This window comes from Lepisma saccharinum, chromosome 2, assembly GCF_977018435.1.
Source record: "Lepisma saccharinum chromosome 2, izLepSacc3.1, whole genome shotgun sequence".
Lineage (NCBI taxonomy): Eukaryota > Metazoa > Arthropoda > Insecta > Zygentoma > Lepismatidae > Lepisma > Lepisma saccharinum.
In genome coordinates this window covers 29,495,713-29,523,205 of record NC_139230.1, presented here as the reverse complement: position 1 = coordinate 29,523,205, position 27,493 = coordinate 29,495,713, and the positions used below count along the sequence as shown (strand labels likewise).

At 38.5% G+C, this 27,493-nt stretch overlaps 1 protein-coding gene across 1 annotated transcript; it reads left to right on the top strand.

Annotated features, from left to right (window-relative positions):
* Nucleotides 1–19,138, top strand: LOC145984391 (O-glucosyltransferase rumi homolog). The gene is made up of 6 exons (XM_083118051.1): nt 1–198; nt 7,606–7,771; nt 10,119–10,320; nt 16,568–16,846; nt 17,810–18,042; nt 18,803–19,138. The coding sequence occupies exons 1-6, from the start codon at nt 60–62 to the stop codon at nt 18,999–19,001; spliced, it is 1,218 nt and encodes a 405-aa protein (XP_082974177.1). The 5' UTR covers nt 1–59; the 3' UTR covers nt 19,002–19,138.
* Nucleotides 19,139–27,493: the final 8,355 nt, after the last annotated feature.

Below are 27,493 nucleotides of genomic sequence, written 5' to 3'. Positions count from 1 at the left end.
GTTGAGTGTATGTATGAGTGGGAAAAGCGAATGACAGAAATGGATTTTTATTGTCAAAAATGGGAAAATATAAAGGTTTCCTGCTGACTGTCTCTTTCCTTTCGTTCCATTTTCTGTTCGTGACGTCAAACAATTTCTGCAGTGTTAACGATGAAAAATGTGAATATTCTGATCATGAAGGGTCTAAATATTCAGAAGGTAACATTAATTTTTATTTCTGTACTTTACACTAATCCTCAGTAGAATTTAAAAATTCTTAATTTATGTGCTTTGTACAATGAAGATCCACTGACCATATATTTTAGCAGGGTAAAAATGTACTATTCCACAAACACCGGTAACTTCTTCGTTTCGTCACTTTTAAGATTCGTACTTACCTATCTGCGTCGCGGAACATTCTTTAAGGTATATTCACGTTTTTTTTGGATGAAAGTAATTTCAATTTTTCACGTTACGAGTACTTCTTTATGTGCGTTGTCTCGCTTGCGTATGACGCAGTATGGCGCGTACACCTTGGTAGATAATCGCGCGTCGTGCTTGTGTTTTGTCGATTTTCATTCGGTATCCAGTGTTTCCAACCTTCGTAACCCAAAAAAAACACTCGTGAAGAAAGCTGATGTTTTTTTTTTTCCGCATTGCTTTATGAACAAAATTTTAACTATGCTTGCCTAACCTAACCTTGCCAGAAATGGTTTGTGGGACTCTCGGTATGAATTTCACCACCGCATTGTTTTACGAACAAAATTTGGTAAATTTCTCGTATCGGACAAACGGCTGAAATTTGCTAGTTTATTTAATTTGAATATTCGTACTTACGTATTCTGCATTGAGAAACATTGCTGAAGGTGGCATTTTGCTTGTTTCACGGAAATAAGCTATATTTGCGACATATCGAGTAAGTTTCCTTCGTTTCTTTTTGCCTTTGGCAACACTCAAAATGACGGTCACAGTTTCACTACCGTACTCGGCATGCAGTGTTTCCACCCCACTGCACCCAAAATTACCTATGTAGCCCCACAAACCATTGATGCATAGCCCCACGAACCATTTCTGGTAAGGTTAGGTTAGGTAGGGTCACGTATAGGTTACAATAGTTAAAAATTGGTTTCAAAAAAAATATGCGTAACCCCACACACCAATCTCGCATAACCCCATGAACCATTGACGCATAGCCCCACGAACCATTGACACATAGCCACACAAACCATTGACACATAGCCCCACAAACCATTTGCGGAAACGTACCTTCTTCAGTTAAAAAACACATGTTTGGAAACATTGACCAGGATTACGTCATCACACACAGGCTACATCCACCTGGAAGTAAATGGATGCAAGAGCTTTCGTGCATCGGTCACACATTTATATCGAAAAATAGATGATTTACCGGCAAAATTCAATGAACGATGAAAGAAAACACTTCCCCGAACTTCCACAAGTATAAGGAAACTGCATTCGGTAAGTAATTTCTCCTGTAAATTTGAAGAAATCCGTTTGTCCGATACGAGAAATTTACCCAAAATTTTAACTATGCTTGCCTAACGTAACCTAACCTTGTCGGAAATGGTTCGTGGGGCTATCCGTCAATGGTATGACGGGCTCCTGGTATGAATTTCACCACGCATCCATGACATGTCATTATTTGTATTTTTGGTTGGAAACACTGCAGGTAACGGTTCCGATTGTTTAATGATTTCTCCTAGCAAAAGACTAATTCTTGTAGAATTTTGGAATTTATTGTAACACGAAATTTGAACCTTCCTCAAAGTAATGAGCACTGTTAGGACTCGAAAAAAGTTATTTATGTTGAAAAACAACTTGAACATTACCTTACGCACTTCTAATGGACAAGATATTCTTCGTCGACAAGCAACAGTAAATATTGCAGAAGTGTGGGAATGAATGTAGAAGTAAACCGGAACCTTAGTAGAATGCATTTAGGTACTTTATTTTAATGCTATGAGAACCTAACCTAACCACGAAAGCATATTTTGAACAAAACCTTAAGTAATCGCTAAAACTCCGCAGTCTATGTTAACAGACGTACATCCAAATCAAGGCATGTAAAAATTGCATTCATAGCATGATGAAATCACAATAAAACAAAATGGACTTGGGCCCACACTGCATCCCAATGAACATCAACAAACACAAGCATGACACGTGATCATCTACGAAGGTATATGCGCCAAAGGCTATTGTCCGTCAGAGAATTAACTTTCAACAAAAAACATGAATTTCCACAATGATGCATTCCCAAATGACAGAAACACCTTCCAGATGTTAGACAATGCTACAGGAAGTTATTACCGTAAGTAGTTTCTTGTGTAAAAATGAAGAAATCTGTTTGTGGAATAGTAAATTAGTACCGTTAGTAGTTTTATTGACATACGATAACTTCTAAAACCTAATTGCTCATGGACAACGTTTTAAAAAAAATCACTTGATGCAGTGTTTTTTAAAAAGAAAAAACCTGCCATACTAGTCCACGGCCACTGCCTGTTTATTTCTGAATGTCTGTGGGTCCAAGTTCTGATTGTTTAATTCCGAATTAATCATGGTACACAGACATTTTTTACATGACACAATTTCTATTTATATCTGTTTAGACATATTTCAGTGTCTCAATGATTATTTACTGCTTCTTGTCTCCAGAACGGTTTTCTTCCATACATTTTGTAACGGTTCCGAATGTTTTATGATTTCTCCTTGCACAAAGACTAATTATCGTAGAATTTTGGAAATCATTGTCACACGAAATTTGAATCTTCCTAATGAGCACTGTTTCGACCCGAAAAAAGTTATACATGTTGAAAAAAAAAAAAAACTTGAAAATTTCCTTACGCAAGCAAGCGCACTTTTCATGGACAAATGATTCTCTGTCGACAAGCGATAGTAAATATCGTAGAAGCGTGGGAATGAATGTAGAGGTAAATTGGAACCCTAGTAGAATGCATTTAGGGACTTTATTTTAATGCTAAGGGAACCAAACCTAACCTGCCTACCCTAACCACGAAAGCATAGATTGAACAAAACTTTAAGTAATCGCTAAAACTTCACAGTATGTGTTAACAGACGTACATCTAAATTGAACCATGTAAAAATTGCATTCATAGCATGATGAAATCTCAATGAAACAAAAGAAACTTGGACCATGCAGGAAAATGTATGAAAACTCCATGTCCAAGATGACCAGAAACCAAAAATGACTGTTTGCTGCAAAGCATGGAAGCTTGCAAGAGTTACTTTTCAAATCATAATTTCTCCAGTAAATAATACTTTGTGACAGTAGCAACTGCTGCCTATTTGCACACACAAATAAATATGTAATGCAATTAATTTTTATTGTATTTATTCATTGAATATCATTTCTTCAAAACATCAAATGTTACCAGGCCACATCACCTTCCATTTAATTCCTTACCTCAGTGTTTCTCCTTTCGCATTCACAACTTTTCAAAGTGAACCACCTCCTGGTGCTGTTTTCAGTGGTGAGTTAAGAAAGCAGAAAGGCTCTTACGGCTTGGATCAGTAGACTTTCAGACTTGTTTCGCACAAAAAATTGAGATCATGTACCTACAGGCATGCACTGACTCCCTCTTCATCATGTAGTTTTACCCATTCCTTGCCATGTGACAGAGTTGAGAGCAACCCACACATCATTACAAATTGAGGTATTTTTTTTTAGTTAGGGAAATTTCGATAATCTCTCTCTCACCTCACCCTGTTCCAAGCATGGCATAGAAATCCGCAAACATTTGGTGCCTTGCCTTGAATGAGGAATGGTAGGAGAAGGGAAAACAGCTGACTTCGAAACTGGAATTGTAAACAAAATGTTGCAATGAAACCCTTTTGACCCTTTGCTTAGTATAACGAAAGAAATAATGTATTTTCCAACAGGTTTCGAGTAGATCTGTAAGGGAGGAAGATTGTTGTAAAACAAGAACAAAGAAACTCTGCTCAAGAAACAGAAGTTTGATGTTTTGCAGTCAACTGAGGAAAAAGAGAAAAGAGAGATTATTGTTTGTCTGTTTTTTGAGAGTGGGATCAACAGGTTGCAAATAGCATAGAGCTTTCATATATGCTTATGCGAGATGTAATGGGAGGAATATATTGATACAGGTGCTGAAAAAATATGTGTATGTTAGAGTTATTTAAAAAATGTCAGCAGTTTGAATTAAACCCATTCATAATGTCGTATGAATTGGTGTCATTTAGATGCTCTGACTTGTGTTTGGAAGTCCAACAAAAATTTTGGTAAGAGTTCCGTATATCGGAGACACATTAAAATCGGATATTTTGGGTTTCGCATGGTCCGTACTTACCAATTGTGTATTGCGGAACATAGTTCAAGGTGCCATTATGCTTTTTACAAGAAAACAAACACAATTTTTCACATAGAGAGTATTTTTTTATATTCCTTTCTTCACTTCTGTAACACAGAATATGGCGGACATAGCTTGACTAACATTGTGGTTATGCAGTGTTTCCAACCTTCTTCACCAAAAAATACCTACTATCGTGTTCGTCACATGTGCAAATTGTACATTTCTTGCTTTATTGAGCAAGGACTTTCAGAGAACAAATGGGAGGATGAAGCATCTGCTTCTAGTCTTCTTAAGGACTTGATATTAGAAAAATTGGCTCGACACATGCGATGAAATTTTTCAACCGAAAAATCATGCATCTTTTTTCTCAATCAAAATTTCTGCTCACGGCAGCACTGTACAAAACTGTCTATGTCTTTTGGTGAATGCATTTCCCCCACATATAATATAACTTCTATGGTCCGTCTTCTGTTTTTACAGATTTTTACTTTCTTGAAGGCAGATATTTTGGCTGTAATAACTAATAACGAGTATACACGTATGTTATGATGTTCTTCTGAACACTCCCAAATGTTAACCTCATTTCCACGTACTTCACCTCAGCAACTGCAGTCTTGGAGACCAACGAGGCCCTGGCATCTGAACCTATGGCCAGCACAATCCTTTGTAGTGTTGTGTGATATGAGATTTTATTTTTAAGTACACTTTATACACAGATAGGAAAATCCGGAGTGGACCTAGTTTAAAGTTGGATCTGAACCACTTTGTGCCTCCACAGGGTATCGAACCCGGGTCCTCTTGATCACAAGGCAACGACGTTACACTAAGCCATCGGGGAGGCTACCTTTGTATGGTGGTATGTATGGTCGGTCTCCTGTATATTGCTCATAGGAATACGAGATGTGCTGAGTGCTCCAGTACTGCCTCGGTTTTTACCCTGGGTAAGGAGATTTTAGAGACACGCATGGTGATTTTTTATACATTATAGGGGGCTTGGCCTCTTATAAAATGACGGGTGAAAATAGCCTAATTGCTGATGCATACAAGATTTTAATTTCATCAATCAATAACATTCTTCCATGAACATCGGTAACAATTAAACAAAATTAATGGCTAGTTAATACTACAACTACAAAAACAACTATTATTATTGTTAATAATAATAACAATACTAATATCAATTATTATGATTATTATTAAATTCGTGATTTTGGCCACTTGGCCCATAGACTACTTTCTTCAAGTCAAGTATTTCATCAGTATCCGCTCAATCCTAATCATCACTCATCCCCATCTTTGAGATTAACGAAAAATTGGAAGAAAAATAGAGTAAAATAAACAGTCAATCAACCAATTAAAAACCTGTGACCCCCAACCCAGAGAGAGAAAGTTGTTAATCTACCACTTTCTGAATAGTATATATGTTTGTGAAGTGATGTACAACCTTGGTGACAATGAAGTTCGACCAGAAAGGAATACGTGATTAAATGCACAGAGGCATAGGCGGTGGAATGACGCATGTGTGTAAGAGGAGGCGTGTGAGCAGGCAAGAATCGTGATCCCAGCATGTTGCACCCAAGGTCACGTAAAGAACGAAAACTGGGAACTATACGCGTGACATTGAACTTTGACCAGGCACCAGACCCATACGGAAAATTCCAGATAGTGGCGCATTCGACAGAAGCATGACGTCACTGACACGATAAGGGAGTCCGCCATATATAAGCACGTGCTGTGCACCGAGGAACCGCAGTGCATCATCAGCATGGCCAGGGGCAAACCTATTGACAACACCGTGAGGAGAAGAGTGGTGGAGTTGCAACGGGATGGACTCAGTGAACGGGAAATAGGGTGCTAACTGAACTTACCCAAGTCAACCGTCCACTGCATCATCAAACACCACCAAAATACAGGTACTACAGAGCCAGGTAAGGCCCCCGGTCGAAAACGCCTGCTGAGCGTGCATGACCTACGGATATTTAGGCACTATATCCAGACCAACCATCATGTTTCTGTGGCCGAATTACGACTGTGGACTCGAGAACGCTTTCACATTGAAGTGTCAACCAGAACCATTCGCCGTTACCTACAGCGATGCGGTTACCGAGTGTACAAGGCGAAACGTAAACCCTTCCTTTCCATGTTGAACAAAGGCAATCGACTACGGTGGGCACGAATGTACCGGGGATGGACATTTCGGAAGTGGAACAGGGTTTTGTGGACGGACGAATCCATTTTCAATGTTGTGTACGGGAAAATATGGAAAACAGTCATTTGTCGGAAGGTGGAACAGAATGAAGCAAAATGTTATGCACGTCGGGTACAGAAACCTGCGTCAGTGATGGTATGGGGATGCATGACGGCATCTGGGGTTGGCCCACTACACGTATGTGAGGGCATTGTGAATGCACACGCCTATACACGCATACTGGAGCGGCATCTTCCCACAGTGCGAAGGCACCTGTTCCACAGGCGGCGTCTCATCTTTCAACACGACAATGCCAGGCCTCATACAGTGCGGCTGACAAGAGAATGGTTGACTCGCCATCACGTGCGAACTCTGCCATGACCACCATCGAGTCCCGACCTCTCGCCCATTGAGAATGTGTGGCGTGTTCTTAAGCGACGTGTGCAACAGAGGGGACCCACGACAGTGGCTGCTCTTATCGCCTGCCTGCAGGAGGAATGGCACCGCATCGATGTGGAATACCTTGAACGACTCGTCCGCAGCATGCCCCGATGCATTGCCACAGTTATTCGCCGACGGGGCGGCGTCACACCATGGTAAACAGGATCCTCTCTAACAGTGGTCGTGTCACGTGTAGATGGACGAAAATGTTTTATTTTGTGTGGACACCATACATTGCTGCATTGCAGCAGAAATTTATGTTTTCCTTTGTTCCATGTAGCCTGCTGAATAAAATATGTTCAGCATATGCATGCGTTCTCCTTCTTTCACAACGCACTCCTATATTTGTGACTGGTTGAACTTCATTGTCACTAAGGTTGTACATTGTATATTGATTTGCTTTATTTTACTTCACGTTTTGTGCCATTTTTGGCTAATTTGAGAAAATGGGGGTGAGTGATGATATGAAATTGATGAATGGACACCCACAAACATCCATGCTCAGGCTGGGATTCGAACCCGAGACCCCTGGCATAGTAGCGTGATGCCATGGGGGCCAGGGAAGTGATGTTCATGAAGCGTCATACTTATCACCACATAATCCTTTGATTGGTATAATTTTAATTGCAATAATTATTTCTATTGCAGGAGAAAACAAATGGGAGCTGTACAGAAGTAAACTTAAGCTTGCAATTCTACAATATCAACCCTGCAACTACAACAACTGTACTTGCTATGCAGATGTAATTGAGAGGGATTTGTCTTCTTTTGCTTCAGGAATAAGTGAAAAGTTAATCTATGCTGCCAAGGAAAAGTAAGTACTGATGTAAACAATAGAATATACCCTTGTCAAAAACATATTACAAGTGACACTTTACATTACAGTTTGTGAATATCACTGCCACGGTAGAAAAGTTAAAATATAGAAAAATAAAACATATGTATACAAACAATTAATGTATTGATAATAGAGAGTTAAATATAAAATCACAATTAATGCACTATTATTACAGAGTTACAACTAAATCAAATATGTCAGTCCTGTCAATTCCAACAAAGGCAAAGGCAGGTACTATTGTTTGGACAGTAAGTGATTTTCAGGTTTTAATTTTTGTGTTGCAGGGTGGAGCTCCCCTGAGGTAAGTGGTGGGAGGTACTTCATTCCATTCTTTTATTGCTGTGCCTATGAAAGAATTTGCATGTAGTGTTGTTTTGTGTTTGGGAATCATGAATTTAATTTTCTGAAGAAGGTTAATTCATTTGATCTTCATATTCGAAGAGTTCTGTAAGAGAAGGGGAGAAATATTGTAGTGGTATTTCTGACTTCATATTTGCAGTTGAAATTCATATGCACCCTAATCCTAAATCCATAATTAACATTAACAAATGTATTCAAGTGAATTTTGGACTTCTAAATTTCTAATTCCCATTATAGTGGCACAGCTACACCTGAAAGATTAAACCCTCTTTTCCTCATTTTAAACCACAGAAAAGTTATAGACATTAAAATGAGATGTAATAGATATTTCAAATTATCTGCCTGTGAGAATTTATTTCCCTATCTACATGATAGTTCAGACGTTATTGAAGTTTGAAAATTATATTCTGTTACCACGAATTAAGTTTCAAGTGAGGCATGTACAAGTGTATTTTCATTCAAGTGATTATTGGCATCTATTATTGCTTAGGAGTGGGGTGTGTTCCCTCACAGTATCTTTATGAACTCCATGCAACTCAATCATTTTGTTTCTTTGGAGTTAAAGAAAAACATTCATCTTATATTTGTCACTTTCTTTTATGTTTGCATGTCCTCCTCCGTTGCCGTGTGGTCTAAGGTACCTTGCTTTGGACAGCGGCTGCGGGATGGTATGGGTTCGATCCCGGGTTCAGTCTCCGGGAATTTTCGGCCTATGTATAGGGCCGTTGGCAACCCACCATCGTGATGAAATTTGGAAGTTTCGATAGAGTAAATGTAATCTGATCACGGAGATCTACTATAATGGCTGGGGATACATTGGGTTGACCACCTGGCTATTCCAATACTGGTTGAAGATCTCCATGCTTAAGAGGTGACGAAGGAAAGCATGGGAGGGAGACCGGCAGTTGGTAGATAAGCCAAGGCCCTTCATGGACTGTTACGCACAGGATTATTTATTATTTTATGTTTGCGTACTTTCAGATGTTAACATAAACAAGATACATCTAAAATTGTGAAAAGGATGTATTTACTAGAGATTGAATTCCACTTCTTCTTTCCGTGAATTGGGGTGTAAGGGTTGCCCTTTCCGAAGACACCTAATTGCCAATCTCTCTTCCACATAGTACACCCTGGACTGCATTTTGCAGACAAGTGAGGTTCTGCCATCGACCCATGGCAAGTATAATCCTCTGTGGGACTTTGTTGTGTGTATCCATACGTGTTTGTGATTGTCCCTTCATCTTTATCATCTTATCACCATTCATCCTTATCTTCGTAATTAGCCAAAATTGGCAGAAAAGTGAAGTAAAATAAACTAAATCAATCAATCAATCATTCTTTCCTTGAATTTGAAATGAACCACTTGTAAGTACACCCTTTTCACATTTTTAGATTGAAGAAAAAAGCATCTTAATCTTATGGTTGACTATGACCTAGGTAATAAAGACTTCCAGATAATCTCAGCTACTAGTATTGTACACTACTGACAATAATACCCATGGCCTGTAGTAGGAAAATGCCAGCCTGGAGCAGTGATAGTCATCATGGTCATTTATAGGAAATTATAGCTTAAAAGGATGATGCATTTTTTTTTATCATCAGATTTTGTGTGTTATATTTTGAGCATTTAGTGTGGAAGTCTGAGTGGGTACAAATGAATACTTCAAGTTCAAAATACACATCTACTATATGTTGTATGTCTTTTATTTTACAATATATTATAACTTTTAAAGTGGAGATTTATGGACCTCCTCGATGGCGCAGTGGTGGCGTCATCGCCTTGTAATTGAGGGGTCCCGGGTTCGATACCTGGTGGAGGCACATAGTGGTTTGGATCCCACTTTTTGGTCCAGTCCCGATTAGCCTTACTGTGCAAAGTGGACTTAAAACACCAACTCAATCAATGAAATTAAAGTTGAGATTTATAGGAGTATTTGGTTTAATTTTACGTGCTATATTTCAGGGGAACCAAGTACCAAATAATTAACCACAGACTATACAGAACAAAAGACTGCATGTTTCCTGCAAGATGTGCTGGAGTAGAACATTTTTTGCTGAAAATTGTTGACAAATTACCAGACACAGAGTTCATTTTAAACCCAAGGGACTGGCCTCAGGTTCATAAAAATTTCGGAGAACTGTTGCCTATCTTTTCTTTCAGTAAGGTAAGTTTGAAAAATGCCATTCAACCTTCAACATTAATTGTTAATGTAGCTGTAGACCCTATATGTTGGGGAAAAGTTTTTTCTAGGAGAAATGGTACCCAGTTGGGTACTAACTGCAGGAGGAGGCTTGTTTTTGAAGTCTCAAAGTCTTATCAAAGGACAGAATTAATTCTCATGGCTCAATTTTTTTCAACAGACACATCTACTAGTAGTATTGTTGCACCAAATATGAAATTTGTAGAATGCCTCATTCTGTTTTCAGAGATCCATCAATCTTCATATATCCATATTTTTTTAGTTATGTTTAGATGCAAAACTGCAAAAAATATTTTTTTTACAGTGAAATACTCTATAATACAGTAAAAATTTAGAAATTGTAACAATGCAAAGTGAGGCAAATTGCAGGGAAATGTGGTTAATTTTAAAAGGTCTTAAATGCAGTTAAATGATATTTTATCTCATATTTGGTTACAATATATTATGTTGCTAAACTAAAATGTTCTTACATTGAAACAACAGTTTTCATGTCCTCACAATGCTATAGATGGATTAACCTTAACAATGCAAAGAATTAGTTTAATTTTATATCAACAGTTAGTAAGTTGATATCTTTTTATCATTTTTGTTTTTCACTGCCTCTCTAGTTCTTTCATTCCACCATGGTGTTTTCTTTCTTTTCCTGCTTGTCCTTCCACATACACTCATTGACAAAAAAAAACACCTAGCAGGAGTAGTGGGAATGAAGTGAAACTGCACTTATTGGGAGGTTATGTGACTGTCTTGCAATGATTACAATATCAGATCAAATGGAGAACAGAGTGTGCACTACGGGCATACTGCTGACCCCATGTCAGTAGGATGTGGCACCCCCTCAGGCCTTGATACATGTGTCGATTCGGTTTGGAATGGAGTCGTAGAACTATTGTGTCCTCTCCTGAGGTAAGTCGTCCCACAGCTGTTGCAACTGGTCCTCTATATCCTGCAGATCGGCACTAGGTTGGAGTTGATGTCCGAGCTGATCCCACTCATGTTCTATCGGAGACAGATCAGAGGATCTTGCTGGCCATGTGAGTACCCCAACATCATGCAGGCAGTCCGTAGATACATGTGCCGTGTGTGGACGATCGTTGTCTTGCTGAAAGACTGTACCAGGATACCGTCTCATACGGGTTAATACATGAGGACGAAAGATGTCCGTGACATACAGCTGTGCCGTCAAAGTCCCCCGAACCACTACCAGAGGTGATCTGAAGTCAAACCCTATGGCTCCTCACACCATGATGTCACCAGGGGGTAATGCTGGTGTGTGTCTCGACAACATTGGCAGGATGTGTCCTCTCCCCACGGTGCTGCCATACTCGCATACGGTGATCATCCATGGTAATGCAGAACTGAGGTTCATCACTGAACATGATGCGATGCCACTTGTCAGCAATCCATGCCACCCTGTGTTTGTGCTCTGATGTTAGCGGCAGCCTCCGAATGGGACTGTGAATCCGTAGTCAGGCTGCTGCCAGTCTATGATCAATGGTGTGGGATGACATGGATGTTGTAGAGAGTCCTGTACATTTGTCCGTATAGCAAATGCAGATGTGATGGGGCTGCATAATGCTTGGCGCACCATACTGTGATCTTACCTTGGTGTGGTCAGTCTTGGTCGACCAGAACCTTCACGATGTGTGTGGGTGACCTCACATACCCATTGGTGCCAACATTGGAGCACTGTGACATCTGAATGCCCGAGATGCCTGCCAATTGCACGATACGACCAACTGGCCTTATGTAGACTCACAATGCGGTCCCTTCTGAAGTCCCTCAAGTGCTGGTAATGCTGTCTCATGCATCTACGAGGCATTCTCTGTGTTGATGACCTTCCCTTCTGGGGTCGACTGACTGTCTGATGCTCCACACAGGCCTTATGAATGCTATCAGGCCTGATAACACTATCACGTGGTGTCACATCTAATGCCCTCTGGTGACCATTTTAAACGTTACATATCATTGCAACTGTAATCATTTGCATATCCACCGAAGGCACACACGTGTAAGAAATGACGTCCAAATTGGACGTTTCCTCCAGGGTTCTTAATTTTTTTTGGCAATGAGTGTATCTTTTCGGCTGCCTCTACTAATTCTGTTTTAAATCTTATTCATTCTGTTTCTACTCCTTTGGGTTCATCTCTTGGCACTTTGGTATGCAATATTTCTTGATATTTCTCCTTTATCATCTTATCCTTCAGTTTCCACACTCCACTCCTTCTATCTTTTATTTTCCATCTCCTTACATCTACTAGTAGCCTGTGGTCACTGTCTTAAAGTTCTCACTGGGTATTACTTTAATGTTGTTCATTATCTTCTTTACTTCGTGTTTCCCAATATATAATCTATTACAGACTAGTTCATTATTCCAACTGTATCTTGTAATTTTATGGCTGTCATATTTCTTCTTAAACCAGTTATTACCTACTGCCAATCCATTTCTCTTACAAAAGTCGAGTAGCCTCCTTCCCTCCTCATTCCTCTGTCCCCATACATCTGCTCCAAGTATTTCCGTAATATCCTTTCCTGTCTCTTCCCACTTGTGCATTAAAATCACCCATCACAATTTGCCATTCCTTTCCTACATGTTCTTCCAAGTCTTCTTCAAATTCTTCTTTCTCCTCCCTTGTACATCCTGTTTGTGGGGCATACACTTGAATTATTTCTATTACTTTCCTCTTGCATTCATTTTTAGTTTTATTATTCTGTCATTTACCCTGTCTACTTCCTCACTTATCCCACTTCTGACTACAAATCCAACCTCACTTCTCCTGCCCTCTTCAGTACCTGCCCTGTAAAGTTTATAGTCTTTCCTCAATTTCATTTCTCCTCTTCCTTTCCATTTCGTTTTGCTCATTCCAAAGATGTCGATTCCTCTTCTCTCCATTAGATCCACAATTTCTTCAGTCCTTCCTCTCAGTGTTCCAATATTCATTGTCCCTATTCATAGCCTGCGTTGTCTCCAATTTACAGTCCGGCTTGCTTCTGGGGCATTCCATGTGAAATCAACAAGTGAAGAGGCACATTTCAATCTCACATATTTTGATTCATTTGAAATATGGCATACTGAAAGGGCCACTTGAGGTAGGGAAATATGCAACTTTGCAGATTCATAACTTTTGTATTTCCGAAATTACAGTGTTGCAAACTGTACAATTTTGACCATTTTTTCCAACTGCTTGTTAACTTTAAATTGTAATATTTCGGTAACCAGGGCACCTATAGAAGTGATTCAGATGGTGTTGGAAAGGTCTTGAAGGGCTCTTTCACACAAGATCTATAATTCCTATTCCAGCATAAAAAAACAAACAAGTTAAGGTGGTGTAAATAAAACTTTGGTAGCCATTTTCTCAAAAAAGGGGTCTTTTAACTTTTTCTTTTTACCAAAAAAATGCATGCTGTACATACACTATTACTCAATAAGTATACAAAATTTAAAAATGGGACCCCAAGGGATCTGGAGTTATGTTAGATTTAGGTTAGGTTAGGTTAGGGTTGGGTTTGGTAGGTTAGGTAATGGATGATAACAGATTTGGATAGACAAATTCCTAATATTCAAAAGGAAAAGTTTTAACAGAAATCAAATACAACATTGTTTGAATTAACGTAAATGAATATGATGTATAAATTCCTGTTTATTAGAAATACAGGGTGACTCAAAAGTCTGGTTCCATAGGCAACTTCATTATTAGTGCACATAGCGAAAAAAGAAAGTTGGTGGAAGTAGGCGACTTTCAATCTAAAGTGCTTGCATTTTCAACGTAGCATGCACCGTTCAGGATGTACACTGGTACAACCCTAATTGGTAACCAAAAATCCCGTGGCTGTTCCAGTATACCAAATTTCAAATTAATCAAAAAATGTAAGGTTGAGGTCCTTGTTGTTTTGACATGGCTCTTTTTTCTCGATTTTTTAATGTTTTCGGCTGTTGGCTAATCGGGCCTGTCACAGCCTACACCTGGTGGTGGGGCTGCCACCTGTGGGTTCTCAGGTTTACCCTTGTTTTTCTGTAAGGATTCCAACTCCCTTAGCCTTTCTGGATCCCTCCAGGCCCACAAGACAGTGGGGGCAAACACTTTTATGGCAGTGTTTATTCGCCATGATACAAGGGTATGTGTGTCCATGCCACTGGACACCCTCCCACACCCTGATAGCCTTGCTGCCTCCGTCCAGGACTGCTTATTTGGGTTTCCCCTGATTTGCAGCATCACCATCCACCACCTGTGACCTGTCCAGTAGCTGAGGCTTGCACTGGATGAATTACAATGCATCAGTATTACAATTTATCATTTCACATTACAGTTCATACATAAAAGTTATAAAAATTGTTCGCAATATGCTAACCATTGTGTCATTCGAACAAATGCCCCAGTTGTATGTACAGTTGTTGTTGGTGAACAATTTGTACTATTTTAACCAAAAAATAATTTTAAAAGATGTTCCAATTAAAATTTCTCTGAGATATAAACTTGTGATATTTGCACACAAATGTTTCACAAACAATTGACAATAGTTTGAATCAAATCCTCATTTGTACGGAAGACAAAACAATATAACCTGGTTAATTTCAATCGTTTACATTATTTTATTTTTGTGTGAATATTTGGCTTTTTTTATCTATGCATAAACATAAAACTTTAGAATAAATAACATCATTTGACTTAGTGTATACAGCACAAGGCCACTCAACTAGGTTTTCCCCATATCTTAGCATTGTTGTATTCGGAACTGAGGTAATGTAAGATGATGGCTTGTCACAGTGTTCATTGTTCACCATTTATCCTTGTTTTCAAAAAACGTGAGAGGTAGAAAAATAACCCTGTCTGGGAAACATTTTTTGGAGTAACCAGAAATCACGTCAGCAGCTGGTAGTTTTGAACAAGGCATTATGTAAAAACTTTCCCATGTAGAAAGGAATATTATTTTGTAAGTAATTTAACACTTAATCCTTCATGCAAGCTTGATAGAAAATTACTTTTCCATCAATGGTAAAACAAACTTCCGCAGCAATCAATTGTTCAATTAATATTAACACTTTTGGTCACCTTTTTCTTTGGCATTTTTAACCACATGATATCTTCACAGATAACTACCTTACTCCCTTTCACACACACAACAATGCGAATGAGCTTTCAGCTGGACAAAACAAGCAAAGAGGGGGGGAAGAGGTTGTCATTGTTTTGACCGAGTATGATTCGCCAACTAGTTGTCCAGTTTGCTTACCCTGATTAAGCAATATTTGGAATTTCCAAATATCTGACATCCCTTGTGACTCAAATGTGGCAAATACCATTTTGCAGTCACTTCAATACAAACCAAGACTTGCATGTACAGTGGGATCTATGAGTATTACCGTGCAAATTGTCCATCACCATGTTCGTGAACTTTATTTGACCCAACACAAACTTCAAGAATTAAAAGAAAATTCAAATCAAGCTGTTGACAACTTCTGTACCAGCATACATAAAAATCCATCGCTTAAAATCACATAGGATGTAAAAGAAAAATTAATGAAAATAGTCATGGACAATTTGCACGGAAATACTCATGGATCCCACTGTACAATGTAGGGAAAGTCAAAGGCATGTTAATAACATGGAAATCATGAGATATATTCACACTAGGTTAATGGTATTATACATTTTCAGTAAAGTTATTTTGCTTGGGAACAATACAGATTCATCCAAAAATGAATGAATGACACAGGACATATGTGTGCTCATATAGACAACAGTAGTCTACATCTTTGCATAGACAGTATAACAAAGGTAGCAACATGATAGATAATATGTGTGGACATATCAACAGACATTGTAGTGTAGTGTGGAATAGAATTATACTATATTTCAAATTCTTGAAGGTAGTGTTAAACATACCCTGCATTTTTGTCTGCAGTTACATGTAGTAAGTAAAGTTCCCCATGCATATAGCACCATGCCATGAAGTCACATTTAGGGGATGTGGGGGTAGGGCCCCACACATTCTTGATCTTGGCCATTTTGGAGGGGATGGGATCAGCACCATGCTTTGGCCACCTTAATCCCCCAGGTACCCATTGATTTGAGGCTGGGTAGCCCCAGAACCGCTTTACTAAGTAGCTAACACAATATAAGAAATATGCTCATGATTGTAAAATGTAAACATCTGTCACATTAAGAACTGTGATTAATTATATATATTGATGTGGTGTATTTGTTTTCCATTTTAGAGCCCTGAATATGCAGACATAATGTATCCAGCGTGGGCATTCTGGGAAGGTGGTCCTGCTATTAAATTATATCCAAAAGGACTGGGTAGGTGGGATCAACACCGTAAATCACTGTCCAAACAAGCTAAAATTTATCCTTGGGAAAAGAAGAAAGCCCAAGCTTTTTTCCGTGGATCACGCACCAGTAGTGAGAGAGACCCATTGGTACTTCTTTCTCGTGAACAGCCAGAGTTGGTTGATGCTCAATATACAAAGAATCAGGCATGGAAATCAGAAGCAGTAAGTTTCATGATTTGTATTGAGTTTTGAAGCAAATACGTATGTACAGGCCTTTTTTTTTTTTTAATGCCATTTTCTTTGTAATGCAGTTATTCTCAGTGACTTGAAAAAAATAATAACCCATGGCTCAACAGCCCTTGAAGGGCCTAGGCCGATCTCCTTACTGCCAGTCTCCCTCCCACAATCCTACCTAGAGGTGGAGATCTTCAACTGGTATTGGGCGTGACATTATAGGAGATTTTCGAGACTGGGTTACGCTACTCACTTGTAGCTCCCCAGTTTCCTCATGATGCCACTGGTTCTATACACAGGATGAGAACCCAGCGATTGAACCCAGGTGGACTCCAACCTATGCTGTCCCGCAGTCGGAATCCAAAGCACAGCACCTTAGACTGCACACCGACGGAGAAGGACCTCAGTGACTTGTAGATTACTTATGATTTAGCTTTAGTATAGTGCGTAGTAATGTAAGGAAATTTCTGGTTAGCCAGCCTGTTATAAGGTAATTAACCATAACTATAATTCTGTCTTCGTGCCATTTGTGTAGGCTAGGCACAACACCACTATCATGGAATGGATGGCATGTTTTTGCTTTGACATGATTTTTGCATCTACTCATTGCAACTTCTGTCCTTGAACAAGTTCATTAGAAGGTAGTTTATTGTATCTTAAAAACAGCCAATTTTGTTGTTTCTGATGATGACTCTTTCTTTGTCACTAGGTGTCAAAGTTTGGTCAGACATGGATTGATGTTTTAGATAAATTCAGATTTAAATACCTCAGAAGAGAAACAAGAAAATTCATAGAGAGTTGAGAGTTCACACAGCTTAGTACTGTATCTGTTTGTTATCAGTAAGCACATTATACATACATACACTTTTTATGTTAGTGGCACTTAACTTTGTTTTATATTGTAACTAAGTGTGTATGTGTGATGTTAATTAACATTATCTGTATTTTCAGGATACTCTAAATGCCCCTCCTGCAGAAGAAGTTTCTTTTGAGGAACACTGCCAATATAAATATCTATTTAATTTTCGTGGTGTAGCGGCATCGTTTCGCTTTAAACATCTGTTCTTGTGCCAGTCTCTGGTCTTCCATGTTGGTGATGAATGGGTTGAATTCTTTTATCCATTAATAGTGCCGTGGGTTCACTACATTCCAGTTCCAACTAGTGCAACCAAAGAAGATATAAGGTGAGCGTGCTATGTAATAAATCTAAGGTATCTACTCTGTATTGAAAACTGCCCAACAGAAAAGCTTGCTTCTTATTCCTTTGTCCTGCTTCAACTTCATTTTCTTTCAATGAATGGAAGTTATGTGAAGAGAGTTGATGTACTCGCTTCTCCACAGAATTGGTTTTCAGTATTGTTCTATTGATTTTGGTGGCCACTGCCACCATTCTCAATAGAACTTGTTGCACTGTTGTTTGTCAAATGCTGTTAGGTGTGCTGTTGTGTGTCTACCTGCACTCACATTGTCTGCCATTCCTTGGTAGTAGTTGTAGTAGGAACAGCAGACGGGAGTGCAGGCAGATGACATAAGAGCACAGCACTACATCAAATGGGGGTACAGTCTTGCAACATCATCCATATTCACTAGATTTTGCCCCATTTGCCAGTACCCTACAAGAGGCTATCCACAAGTGCTGTGCTGTAGCACCACCTTTAAAGATTGGTTTTGCCAAGCTTCTCTGCAGCTTCCATGACTATAGTGTCAATGAATGAAGCTAGAGACAGAGTACATCGATCACATCTGAAAATGTCAGGTTTCCAACATGTGTCTTTCTACTCCTAATCAGGTGAGTCTCAATCATTTTCAAGTGCCCCAAATAATTCTTTCCCATCCCTATTTATAGAAATATATGCAATCAGAAGTTGAAGGTGGATTACTTCCTTTAGCATTATTGTTTCTTAATGTGTCATGTTATGTTTATTTTGATATTTTATTTTTCAGACAACTTCTGATGTTTGCTCAAGAAAATGATGAATTGGTGCGTACTATTGCTGAGCGTGGATTTGAAGTTGTGTGGAAGCAATTGCAAAATAAGGATGTCTTATGTTACTGGGAACTTTTGTTAAAGAGATACACAAAATTGTTGACATACGGACCAAAACTAGATAAAACATTACTTGAAGTTAAACAACATAATTGACTGCAAAGTAATAGGTCATCTTATATCTTCTCACAGCAATGCAGATGAAGTATTCAATGAAGACAGAATTGTAGTCTGTGTTTCTTCACAGATAAGTGATATGACTAAAAGTGATCAATATATTCTTAACAAGTGTATCAATTTATTTTTTCATTACATAACTATAGGTAGAAAAGTAAAGCCTTGTCCTTCCCAATTGTGACAAGTAATTAAGACAGACATATGCATGTGGAAGTAGGAGCTCTGCACATTCATGATGTTGACCATTGTGAAGGTGGAGGGATTAGTGCTAGGCTCTGGTTGCCTTTGCCCCCTTGTATTAGAGATTGGGTGAGCCTCAGATCCACCTTACGTAGAAATAAGTCTGAAAAATTCCCTCCCGAGATCACCTACCCAGGGATCAGATGCCCTAACATGGACCACCATAGTTACTTTATTCCTTGAACTGAAAATTGTTTAATACTAATGTGATACTGCATTTAATCACCATTTTGATTTATTGCATTATGAAGTAATAGATTGAATGAAAACACAGAGACCATAACTTTGTAATTAAAGAGACAATTGCAGTAAAAATTAATTGTAGCCTTGAAAAAAAAAATATCTTGAAATAGTCACTTTACATTTTAAAAAATGCCTACTTTTGCAAGCATTACTCTGCATTCCTTTCCTGTATATGTCACTTTTTCTGTGTGTCAAGTTTGATATATACCGTGCGTCCATTTCGATCTGCAGCCGAGAGATCGGGAGAAGCGTGGCGGGCGGCACTGACGGAGATGCCGACATTTGCGGCCTGAAATGCCCGCTTATTTTTATGGACATATGCAGACATTTATATAAATATTGCAAAACGAGCACTAACCTGTGCTATAAGAGTATGGTTTTAATTTTAGTAGCTTAGTGACTGTATGTGCCGATGATTTTGACACGCCCACCTCTTGTGAAACACGGCGTAGAGGTTTGTTTGGAGAACGTTCTAACGCTGCACCAATATCATCGAGTTTTGCTTCGGTTAGAATCCGTCGTTTTTGCTTAGGTGTTTTAAAATTTAACGATACAGTTTCTCGTAATTTAAGGACAAGATATCTAATCGTATCTCTGTGTGGAGTTGAAACGCATGGGAATTTCTGTACAAATTACCTACACACGTCTCTACACGAGTTTGTTTTCACGTAGGTACGTGTCATACATAAAAAATCTTTGTTCTAACGTGAATCTTGCGGCTGGCATTCCAATCGTCTCACTGACACGTCACACATACACACTACAATAACACAAACAAGTAACTGCAAGTAACCAAGAATAACACTCTTGCGCACAGTACGAAATTAACACGCTCTTGGTTTACATTGCTCGCCACTATATTTACAACTCTGTCTTCATCTAGTCACGAAGGAACAAAAAACTCGAGCTCGGATATTTTGGATTGCGAGGAAGCTCACGAAAACCATTCACTTTTATCTGTTTCGTCTGCAGTGTAATCCTGATACAGTGTTGCACATTCGAAACCTCCAAACGATTCCCATCGCCACAAAACTCTTTCAAGGATATAAACTTAAGCAGGACGTTACTGATCAAAACCATGATTAAAATGCTTTTTTATCTGTGGCTCTTAACATCGTTTCTATAGCGTATTTATTTGTGTATATAAGAGCAGAACTTGGATGAATTACAGAAGAACTTTTGCGTGTTATAACACAGGTTAGTGATCGTTTTGCAATATTTATATAAATGTCTGCATATGTCAATAAAAATAAGCGGGCATTACAGGCCGCAAATGTCGGCTTCTCCGTCAGCACCGCCCTTTATTTACAATTGGACAGGCTTCTTCACTTTGTGCAGACTGCCGAAATTCTACTCTAAAAAGAGTGCACTAAAGGTCCCCCCCTCCAAAAATGTTGGTTATAACCGAGAAAAGTTGAGACAAAAAAGGGGGAGCAACATCCCAGCAGTGTTCTTGTAGTATGCATGTTGTATGGTAGGCAGGAATGATATGAGGAAGCTGAAAATTTACTCACCAATAATTTTTGGAACCGATACCGATGCTGATATTTAACTGTTTCCGATACATAGATTATTTAACAGAAATGGAATGTTATATTTAGCATGACAAAAAAAAATTGCTATGTACATTTCTATTGCATATTATATAATTTATATATACAGAGCATTCCCTGACATTTGCTATGAGACTCGGAGGCAAGCGGCCCAGCATCAGCGATTGTCTTTGCCGGTGAACGGGGTCCGCGACAGTCGCATGCTACAGTCTAGTTTTTTTTTGCTCTCTTTCCCTTTCTGTTTACGTTGCAGACTGACGCCAGTATAATCTTCCCTGGGAAGTTGTGTTGTGTCCGTGTGTTGAAGATTGTGGCTTAATATGGCACCACAAAAGTTTACATTACAACAAAGGATTTATCTCGTTGAGTGTTATTTTGGAAAGAGGAATTGTGGAGAAGTGTGATGACGTTTTGGAACGAAGTTTCCTGGTGTTCCCATTCCACATAGGGCCACTATATTAAACCTCGTAAAAAAAGTTTAGAGTAACAGGGTACAGTTCTGAATAAAAGTGGAAAGAAAAACCCTCGTGTACTTACTGAGGAAAAACTCTGAGATAGGACAAAGAAAATCTATCTGCCACCTCTCACAAGAAACGGGTGTTTCAAAAACCACAGCATTTAGAGCCGCTAAAATTTTTAAATTTAAGCCCTACAGTGTGACAATAGTGCACGATTCCAGCAGGATTCAGCAACTGCCCATACAGCAGATGAAACATTGAATTTGATAAAGGGAAATTTTTGAGGGCAGGGTTCTTAGTAGAGGATTATGGCCCTCTAGGTCCCCCGATTTGTCAGCCTGCGATTTTTATTTTTATTCATTTGCCACCGAGTCTCATAGCGAATGTCAAGGAATGCTATGTATATATATTCTCAAGAGATTTAACATTGGTAAAGGGCCTCCCCGATGGCGCACGGGTAACAATGGTGGAGGCATATAGTGGTTCGGATACTTTAAACTGTAGGTCCAGTCCCGATTAGCCTTTCTGTACATAAAGTGGACTTATAACGTCAAATCAATCAATTAACATTAGTACAAAAGCAGTTCCTTGAAATGCAAAATGAATTCTTGTTCTAATATTGTTAATTTAATGCTGACAGATTAAACTTCAGAAGGAAGAGTTTTTGAAGCACTTCTGGAAGTAACCTACTTGTCTTACTGCAAATGTGTCCAGCAACACTGAATACTGATGCAGCAGGTATGCTTAAGTATTTCTCACCACTTGCTTCAGATTTGGATATGCACTTTTTAAATTTCCAATACAACAGATTCTGGTCATGTGGAATAGTTAGTTCAGCAATGTACTGTTCTATTTGATTTTGAGCTAGGTTGATCCTCTGAATGAGTGTTTGCAATAAATGTATCACAAAGACTCCACAGTGATGAAGATCCATAACCTAATTTTCAAGAAATCTTACACAATTAGAATATAAAACTTATTAGAAGGTAAAAAAACTAGTATCGGTATAGATTTAAGTATATATTTTCATACATTGGTAATCTGCTTCTGCACATCCCTAGTTGGCAGTATATTGTTGATATAACTGATCACTAGGGGGATGCAGATTTCATTTTTTACAAAAACATGAAATGTGAAATAAATAAACTCTTAAACACGAAATTTAGGATTTATTTACTGACATAATTTTTTTTTATTTACACCAGAGGTCTGAATTATCCTGAGAGTTATGCAAATCACGGAAAATTGATTAATTCTGCTGTAACTATTTCAGAAGCAAAACTAAAGTAAGAATCACGAACCTTCCGACCCTCTGTAAACAACCGTCTCACTTCGAGTAACGTATCACTCTGTGCCAGCTGTTCGTGAATGGTGCGGCCATCAAATGCCGCTCACTCGCAACCTTTAATTTTACGTAACATGGAAAAACGTATTCTTACTTTAACTGATAATCTACACATTGAAGTATAATAAATTTTCTACAAGTGATTAAATATGTGTTCTTGTTCAAGAATGAACATATTTTTCTACGCGAAAAGCCCGATTTATCTGACACTGGGTTAACAGATCCCCCTTCCCCCCTCCTCTCTCAGTATACAGCACCAAAGTTATAGAAGAGAGAGAGAGAGATTCGTTACAATAAATTCAAGCCTTTTGGTTTTGTTGCTTCCTCTTCCACCAAATTATTGCCCAACATTGTTGACATGTAGAGTATTGTTTTCTCCTTTGTGCAACAAATATACCGCCAGTTTTAGAAGAAGCTAAACAAAGGTAAGCCGGGGAATAAAAAGAGATTGTTTATCTTTCTCTCGGTTTCTCGTGCACTAGAGTGCACTAGAAAACAAGAAGATAATAAGCACATTATTTACGCACGTCTCATACAAGTAATGTATTTTCTTAACTTGATTCAGCAGTTCCTTTTTTAACTTGAGGCATTTTCGGCGCTAGACATCATCCTGTCTGTCAAATTTGCTTCCCAAAAAGGAACTCAACGTGGCACAAGAGGCGATTTAACATTGACTGCTAAAATTGGGGAGATCGTCATCAATCATCACTATCAACATCTTCCCCACAGTGGACAGGACGGCTCTTTGATTGAAAGAATACGAAAGCACCTCACGTTGTATTGTGCTTATCTCAAACTCGGTGTACTAGTTCATACGAGCAACGTGTTTTTCTCGTGGGACTCACAACTTGACTGGTCGTTTTCCTTTCTTTCACCAGATCAAAAAAACACAAAGACGCAGACACACAATTACACTTGGACACCAACTTCACTGCTTGCTCAGGATAGCACCGACACATCATCACATAAACGTTAAGAACAACCGGTTTCTTACCACTTTTCAAACGGCTGTATTTCCGAAAGACTACTCTGAAAACACAGGAGACCTTCCTGCATGCATGGAAGTCGCCATTGTAATATAATTAAGCCTTGTTTCCATATTAAAAACACTAAGTAACTGACCAAGGCAGTTTATTAAGATAAAAACACTTAACAGGTAACGTTTCAACCCTGTATCAGGGTCTTCCTCAGTCGAAGAACTAAACTAAAATGATGAAATAACTTCAGAGATGTTGAAGTACACACTGGAGGATACTGAACTGTGCGACATTGAGGTGTAGATCGACCACGTTGTGACACACACATTTGTCATTAGTTACGAGACTATGAGGGATAGGTGATATTAGTTAGCCGCTATGAGGGATAGGTGATATTAGTTAGCCGCCCCGTGACGGTGTGGTTAGCACATTGCGCTATGATGCCAGGGGTCCCGGGTTCGAATTGTGGCCTGGGCATGGATGTTTGTGAATGTCCATTCATCGATTTCATCATATCATCATTATTCATCCCCATCTTCGCAAATTAGCCATAAGTGGCACAAAAGGGGAAGTAAAATAAAGCAAATCAATCAAACCAAATGAGTTATTTCCATTATTTTTATCTAATTAATAATTATTAATTTAGTCAACCAAATCATATGTATTAGCTTACTTTCATTATCTATAATAATAAATCATAACACTTTCAAACATCAAATAAATGTAATGAAGAAACCCCGGTTTCAAAACTTAATTTATCTTAATGTGTCACATTCTTCTAACAAGTTTTTTTTTTAGTAAAATATGAGAGAAAATTAATCCTTTGGTAAGGAACAGTCTTACTCCTGGGGGATAAGATGTAAATTTTGTATTTTTTTTAAATTTAGCGTTGCTTTTCTTCCACTTTTGGCTAATCCCGACGACGAGAATGAGTGATCCTCACATGAAATTGATGAAGGGACACTCACAAATAACACCCATGCCGGGATTCGAGCCAGGGAACTTCGGTGATGAGTTTGAAAGTCTGCCACCAGGCAAGATGTAGATTTCTTTATTATTTTTTTTTTTTTTTTTTTTTTTTACGTACATTCAATAACTTTCAACAGGTCATCAGTGATAACTGCTTATTCCGCATCTGTTGACAAATGGAATGTTTTTACACCTTGTAGGCTATGTGGATTATTTTTTCTCGTAAGTTTGCAACACTGTTAGGTTACATGTGCTTTTGTTTACAGAATGTCTTAAGTTCCATGATTCTCACTTTAGACTCCTTTACACAGGAATAAATTTAAAACTATATAAATGTGCTATTAGAAGTAGAATGTCAATTAGTTTTTAAATCAAATTTAGGTTTTTATTCACTATTTTAACACTGAAATATGTCAATTTGTATACTGCTTTTGATCCCAAAATATGCCAAGTTTTTCCACAGAAATCTTGGATCATTTATTCACCATAAATATGTGGCTCTACCAATCGCACACTTTATCCAACACAAGCCCCACCCTAAGTTTTCCTGGTGTCTGGGTCAAATTCATTTGTTGTTAGGTTAAGGGCTCTTAGCATTAACACATTGAAATATTTGTGACATCATAATTCAAAGGGCAGGGTCGAGCTCAGCAGAGCATGCCCAACATGGCCTCCCCGATGGCGCAGTGTCGCCTTGTAATCAAGGGGTCCTGGGTTCGATACCCGGTGGAGGCACATAGTGGTTCGGATCCCACTTTAAACTGTAGGTCCAGTCCCGATTAGCCTTACTGTGCATAAAGTGGACTTAAAACACCAATTCAATCAAACATGGGGAGAATGCCATTGGTGGTCAAACTAGGATTTTTTTTTCGTTAGCAGGATTCGTGACTGCTGCAAGTTCTTGTCTTATTCAGTTACAGGAACTTTCCATGCTGAAAATTGGTATGAACAGCTGTTGTGTGCTTGCGGGTACAATAGCTGGGATGATCAGTGTTCGTCTTCAGGTGAACAAATTTATTTTTGCCAGTGGTGGGGATTGAACCTTGGGCAGACCTGCAACTACTACAAACCAGGTGTACTAACCAACTACTCCACTGTGCATCTACAAGGCATTGTGTGTTTAAATAATGACATTCACACAAAACTGTCAGTGTAGGACAGAACATATCAATTAATATTTTAACTAGAAAAAGTTTTGCCAGGCGCTTTAATTCCCCTCTACTCCCCTCTTTAGTTCCTCATCTTGCATAACATTAGTACTTTGTTAGTGTACTTACTGGATTTGTAGTAAAATCTCCACCACCAGCAAAAAATAAATATGTACCTGAAGAGGTGCTTTCTCTAAAGCTGCAAGTTTTTTTTTCCTGTGACGTTTTGTCCTGGTTTTCCAGAACTTTCTCAAGCTTGCACCAAGGTATACACAAAACTTTACATGGATAGTCAACTATACACTTCTAAGGAATGTATAGTTTGTCTCCTTGTTTTTTTTTATTTTCTAGGAAAAGTGTCTTGCTACTTTGCTGTACCTCCCTGTTCTGGGAGACCATGACATGGTAATTGATGATATTGTGTAAACAACAAACTATACCTTTTTGTAATATGAAGTAACCATCAATCTCACCTATATATTGAGATATTTCTATCCATCAGCCAGTGTTTACAACAAACTAATTTATTTTCCATATAAGTACTGTACACTAAATGTATGTAAAATATGAACCCCAATTTTATGTATCATGGGACAATGCAAGAAAATATAAATTCAGGGTTCCACTGTATTTTAGCAGTGCTACTGATGAATACCTAACACCTTTTTTTATGGGAAACATTATTCCTCTCTGTTATTGGCTTTTAAAAATGTGAAGCGATACATTGTTTACATCTTACCAGGCCACCATTAAGGTATGTTTTCCGTGGCAGGCAACTGTGGCCATGCACCATGACAATTGGCCTTGACAGATCTATTGTTTCAGTCGAATGTGTTTTCCTAGCTGCATCTTTCGCCAAATTCAATGGATGACAGTTCTAGGAAAACGTACCTTAACTTCTGCATTCGTGACCTAGAGCTCACTTCTATGAGAAATGCTAAGGAAACTAGGATCTATTCTATCTATGCCAAGGCATAAAAATGCTACAAGATTTATTTATTTTACATGGTAAAATTCAATCGTTGCAGAAATGTTAAGAAAATGCTTTTGTCTAAAGTGAGCCTAAGCATAGGTAAAACCACTAGAATGTATAATGTCCAATTATCATTGCATGCTAATAAAGAACCATTGTCACTAACATTCAGAGAATTGTGATAATAAGCCTATTTGAAAAACATTTCCATTGTCCCAATGGTTTGATATGCACGAATGTCTCATTCTACTGTGCTTGAAATCTTCTGTAAATCTCTGCAACTTCTTTGCCATCACTCCCAATAAACTTCATTGTCTCAAATATGTCCTTCATTTTTAATAACTCGCCATCATGATGCAAGCCTCCTAGTGGAGATAGAAGACACTTGCCACTTTACCATCAGTAATTCTTGTTTATGTACCCGAAATTAAAGTCCAGGTCTGGCTTGAAAATTCCTGGTATTTTATGCACAAATTGCAATTGGAACTAAAAATTAAGACACTTGGCATTTACAATTGATATGACTGCAGAAAAACAAATTATATTGTCAGGAATTACAAATGAA

Bases quoted from the DNA above. Each gene is read 5' to 3' on its own strand.
- LOC145984391 (XM_083118051.1), top strand. From the start codon at position 60: ATGGGAAAATATAAAGGTTTCCTGCTGACTGTCTCTTTCCTTTCGTTC. The intron at 199-7,605 runs GTAACATTAATT...TTTCTATTGCAG, and splicing joins AGGGTCTAAATATTCAGAAG to GAGAAAACAAATGGGAGCTG. The intron at 18,043-18,802 runs GTGAGCGTGCTA...TTTATTTTTCAG, and splicing joins GCAACCAAAGAAGATATAAG to ACAACTTCTGATGTTTGCTC.